Below are 5,621 nucleotides of genomic sequence, written 5' to 3' on the forward strand. Positions count from 1 at the left end.
CAGTGTCTTTCATTAAGCATGTGGTGCCAGAAGGGAAGTCTACACTTTATCAGAAGCTTTAGTTAATTCATACTTACTCGACTAGAGAATTTGTAGGAGAAGTTTCAGTTTGTGGTTAAGGTTGTTACTGTTTTCTTTTAAAGAAAACAAAATTTGTTATTTTTTTCCAGATTTGGAATCCGCATATGAGGCTAAGTGTTTAGAAAAGAACATTTGTGAAATCAATTTTTCCAAAAGGAATTCAGATGGAAAACGTAAATCCCTGGGCCTTACCTGGATGTGTGAGGGTGCGGTGGGAAGACCACCGCGTGCTCGAGAGGGCTGTTCGAATCAAGCGACAAGTGGCTCTAGAAAAACACCTGCCAACAAGGACAGCACGCCGCCTCGGCCTCAGCAGAGGCTCCCTAGCAGGGAGAGCTCGTTCGAGTGTAAGGAGTGCGGGAAGGCCTTCAGCCGTGGCTACCAGCTCAGTCAGCACCAGAAGATCCACACCGGCGAGAAGCCCTACGAATGCAAAGACTGTAAGAAGGCCTTCCGCTGGGGTAACCAGCTGACTCAGCACCAGAAAATCCACACGGGCGAGAAGCCCTACGAATGCAAAGACTGCGGGAAGGCCTTCCGGCGCGGCGACGAGCTCACTCAGCACCAGCGCTTCCACACCGGGGAGAAGGACTACGAGTGCAAGGACTGCGGCAAGACCTTCAGCCGCGTGTACAAGCTCATCCAGCACAAGAGGATCCACAGTGGGGAGAAGCCCTACGAGTGCAAGGACTGCGGGAAGGCCTTCATCTGCGGGTCAAGCCTCATCCAGCACAAGAGAGTCCACACAGGCGAGAAGCCCTACGAGTGTCAGGAGTGTGGGAAGGCCTTCACCCGCGTCAATTACCTTACTCAGCACCAGAAGATCCACACCGGGGAGAAGCCCCACGAGTGTAAGGAGTGCGGGAAGGCCTTCCGCTGGGGCTCCAGCCTTGTTAAGCACGAGCGAATTCACACGGGCGAGAAGCCGTATAAGTGCACGGAGTGTGGGAAGGCCTTCAACTGTGGCTACCACCTCACCCAGCACGAGCGAATCCACACGGGCGAGACGCCTTACAAGTGTAAGGAGTGTGGGAAGGCGTTTATTTACGGGTCCAGCCTTGTTAAACACGAGAGGATTCACACAGGGGAGAAGCCCTATGGCTGTAAAGAGTGCGGGAAGTCCTTTAGTCACGGCCACCAGCTCACACAGCACCAGAAAACTCACGCTGGCATGAAAGCTCACGAGTGCAAGGAGTGTGGGGAGGCATATAGTCATACGAGCCACCTCAGAGAGCACCAGCAAATCCACGATAGCTGAGGCACCAACGCCGCAGTGGCGTGTGCGAAGGCCTCTGCACGACAGTCCTTTCCTCGTGACAGTTTACCATGGGAAAGCCTTCAGTAGTTACTGTTTTGTTTATAGAAATCAGAAGTCATTCTTTTTCCTCTCTCTCTCTCTCTCTCTCTCTCTCTCTTTCTTTCTTTCTTTTTTTTTTTTGTTTTTGCCAGCAGGCATGTGCACTCACTGGAGACAGTGAGGGAAAATGAGAAAGCACCCCTACGGGGAAAGGTCGGTGGCATTCCCTTCTCCATCTCTCCCTCCTTTCAGGATTTTTGGGCACATACGCACATGTGCCCATGTCATTTTCAAGCTGCTGGGTTCGAGACTCGAACTACACAGTTGATGATGTGGGATCCGGCCATCTTAACCACCATTCCACTGGCCGGCCCTGAACAGAAATCATTCTAGAGGCAAATTTGGAGAGCAGAAAAATCACTTTTTCTTACTGGTCCCACACACAGAGCATAGACGCTTTTACTGGCTGGGCTAGTGGAATGAGTTCATGGAAGCCTGCCAGTACCATTCCACGTCCCAGTTCAGATCTGGTCCTGCTCATGTCGTGTGTGGGGAAATCTGCTGTGGCATATGCCCTACCAGGGTCCTTGTCCCACCCTTTGCTTCCTGTGACACACTGTGAAACCTGCTTAGTGCGCTGTGCGTGGTCCGTACGGTGCGTGCTTTGTACATAGGGATAATCACATCTGCCTCAGGCCGCCGTGGAAACTAAATGTGCACGTGACCGCCTCGACGGCGTATCTGGAGTCCTGCGTGAGCTCAGTGCGTGTTAACTATTGTTCCTGTGATCATTACTCCCAGTGTTGCTATTAGTGAATTATTCCAGAAGACCCTCTGTGAGTGCAGTGAGTTTAGAAAAGGCTGTCAGACTTCTAGAAGAAACAGGAGACGGTTGTCCAGCCTTAGGTTAGACAGTGATTTCTCAGTGCACAGCAGACACTCAATAGAAAACTCAAAGGCAGATTTCATCGAAAGGACAGTTTGTTCATCAGACGATGCCCTTGCAGGGGAGGGCAGGCAGCAGCCCAGAAGGTGTTCGCCTGCATACACCTGACCAAAGACTCACAGGAACCAGGAAGAGTCCCTCAGGTGGGTACCAGATCCGGGGGAAGAGGGAAACTTGAGCACTTCACAGAAGGTCGCCCAGTGGCAGTAAGTGAAAACGTGTTTGGCGTTATTACTCACCATGGAAACGCAACATCAGACCGCGATGTGATGTCACCAGAGTCCCCAGAGTGGCTAAAGTTAAAGCCACAGTAACCAAGAGCATATGTGTCCGTGTCTCACCACAAGTGGTAAGTGAGGTGCCAAGTGTGTCGCTTCGTTTGAGTTACTCATTCCACATTGTGCCCGCGTACGGAGCGGCACCCTGTACTTGGTGAATGTAATACGGCTATGATTTGTCAGTTAAAAATAAATTTTAAGAACAGTGAGCTAGTTTCTTTGTTGGATATTTCTTGAAGGAAATGGGGCAGCCAACTGAATCTCTGCCAGTTCCTAGAGTCCCCCGGGCAGGGGTGGGCAGGCAAGCGCTCAAGTCCTGGGGGAAGGGCCAGGCCCCAGGGTGGAGTCCTGGGAGAGCTGGGGAAGCCCTTAGACTCAAGAGAGGAACTTGAGCTGTCTTTGGGTTTTTTTTCATTCCATGAGTGACCAAGAGAAATAAGCAGCACCCCAAACAGGGTCCTGGTGCTGCAGCCCACTCCCAACGTCACCAGTCCTGGGTCGTGGGCACGGGCGCCCAGCGTCTTCAGGGAGGTCTCCAGGTTTGAACTGGGAGCCTTCTCACGCGCCATTGACTCCTGAGAGCATTGCCTTTTACTGCTGTGCCACCATCTGGCCCCTGAGCTATCTTAAGAAAGGTGTCTGAGCACGAAGATAAGACGGGGAGAGGACTAGAGCCATAGCGGAACCGAGGGTGTGGGTGGGGAGGGGAGGTCCGAGAGCCGAGGGGGTGGGCCTGGAAGGAGTGCCTGTGCATGTGACAGGAGTGACCAGAGCTCGGGGACAAGTTCCCGAAGGCTGAAGAAAGAGGAGCCTCGGAGAGCTGGGGCGGGGCTGGGGTGGGGTGCTCCGGGCAGCCTGGGTGACCTCACGGGCCACAGCTGGTGCGGGGACCTCAGCAGGGCATGGTGAGCTCCAGCCCCTGGTGTCCCACAGAGGCTGACAGCATGCTCTGGTTTTCTTTTTCTCTTGTATATTTATTTGTTATTTTTTTGATGAGAGAAAGAGAGAGCAAGCCGCCAGGTTTGAGACTCGAACCATGGTTGGCCATATGGGAGTTCAGCACCGCAACCACCACGCCACCTGCCGGCCCTGCCCTCTGGTTTTCTCAGGGCCGGGCTGCACTTGGGTTAAAGCTTAGTCCTGGGCTCACACACACCTTGGTGCTGGATTAGGTAAGGGGGAAGGAAGGGGAGCATGTTTGGGGCAGGGGCACCTCCTGCCAAAGCTTCGGTACCCTTAGAGGTTAACCTCCTCGAGAGATTAACGTCTTTCTGGCACCCCCCTCTCCTGTGGACTCTGTCCTTGTCGGCACAAGGAGCCTGAGTCTCCTCCTCACCACCAAGAACGAGAGGCAGGGCCCAGATGGGGCGTGGGGGTCAGGGGACAAGGGAACAGGAGTGTGGTGGGGAGAGCTGTGAGGACGAGGATCCTCAGATCCGGAAGAGCAATGACGGAGGACCAGGACCAGGACGAAAGGTGGAGGAGCACAGGTGGTGGGGTGGGGTGCTGGTGGCCAGAGGGGGCAGCCGGGGCTGCTGGGCAGGCGACGTGGAGTGTCTGGGCTGGCTGCGGGGGCAGAGACCCAATCCCCATTAGCCTGAGGCATGGGGACAGTGAGGAGCCCACTTCTGTAAGGGTGTAGCCGGGTCAGCCTCCCCGGACTCAGGGCTCCCAGAGCTCAAGGGCATTTGGGGCTTTTGTGGGGGTGGCACAGCTGCCGCTCAGGCAGGCAGGAGCGCCCACACTCCCCACGTACAGACAGGGTCCCCGCCCTGCCGGCTGCATGGCCAGGTGGATTCAGGCCTCCCGAGGTGCCTGCCGAGCCTCAAGATCTCTGGAGCTCAACTGGGGCTCATGGAGGATGCCCAGAGTTCTGTTTCATTTTGGGTTTCTTGGGGTTTTTTTGAGAGAGATTTTTGCTATGAGTACCTGTGCTCGCCAGAGAGACAGAAAGAGAACTCACTCCCCAGGGGGTGGCCACGTGCAATCCCTTCTCCATTCTCTTAGGATTTTAGGTACACACGCACATGTACTTAGTGTGTTCAAAGCTGCCAGGTTCAGGACTTGAACTGCTTGTTCAGCCATGTGGGTTAGGCTGCCTTACCACGCCACCTACCAGCCTCAAGTGTAATTTCTTTTTTTTTGGAGAGGTTTTTGCTATAGGGTGCGTGTGCTTGCCAGACAGACAGAGAGAAACAGAGAGACAGAAAGCAAGAAATCACCTCCAGGGGGGATGGCCACGCCGCAATCCCTTCTCCTCCATTCTCCTCTCAGGATCTTGGGCACGCACACACACACACACACCCAGCATGAGTTTAAGCCACCAGGTCTGGGACCTGAACCGCAGTCGACTACATGGGACTCCAGCGACATAGCCATTACGCTAACTGCTGGTCCCTCAAGTGTAATTTCTAATGCCAGTCTTTATGTAATCCTGTTTTTTCAGTGTCTCTCTGGTCCCCACTCGGGCTTCACCACACTACTGCTCTATTAACATTCTGTGGAACTCTACACTTTCTCCAGTGTGTGCTGGTGCCTGCTGGACCTGCCACCCACTGTGTCCCCTCCTGCCTGGTGACCGTCTTGTGTCCGCACTGCAGCCTGCCCCATGTTCCCACCCTGGACTCTCGTTCCCACCACCTGGAAGGTGCTCTCTGCTTCACTGCGTCAACTTTTAAACCTGCAGCTGCTTCCCCGCATGGCCCTTGTACTCGTGGGTGCGTGGTAGCCCTGGCAGCTGCCCCTGGTCTTGTGCAGTTCTGCTCCGTCCCTCTCAGCACCCAGTAAAGCAAGAGTGCGTAAGCCCTGCTCGGGTTCCCGTGTGAGAGGCCAAGGGTGCCTCCGTGCAGCTCTCCCTGTCACAATGTCGCCCTTTGCGTTTGGTGCATATTTTCAACAGGAATTTCTGGGGCCAGCAGGAGACGGCAAAGGCTCAGGCCTCCCACGTGGCCGACTGTGGTTTGAGTCTCGGGACCTGGTGGCTTGCTTTCTCACTTTCCCCATCACGGTCTGTCTCTGA

The 5,621-nt window shown here is 54.5% G+C and overlaps 1 protein-coding gene across 1 annotated transcript in view; it reads left to right on the plus strand.

Annotated features, from left to right (window-relative positions):
* Positions 1–1,386, plus strand: part of ZNF331 (zinc finger protein 331) — a 47,671-nt gene extending 46,285 nt beyond the window's left edge. Inside the window, exon 8 of the mRNA XM_027770399.1 lies at positions 86–1,386. Coding sequence (XP_027626200.1) covers positions 86–1,339 — 1,254 coding nt within the window. The 3' untranslated portion in view covers positions 1,340–1,386. The remainder of the gene's footprint in view (positions 1–85) is intronic.
* Positions 1,387–5,621: the final 4,235 nt, after the last annotated feature.

Source organism: Tupaia chinensis, unplaced genomic scaffold (genome assembly GCF_000334495.1).
Source record: "Tupaia chinensis unplaced genomic scaffold, TupChi_1.0 Scaffold000131_1, whole genome shotgun sequence".
Classification (NCBI taxonomy): Eukaryota; Metazoa; Chordata; class Mammalia; order Scandentia; family Tupaiidae; genus Tupaia; species Tupaia belangeri.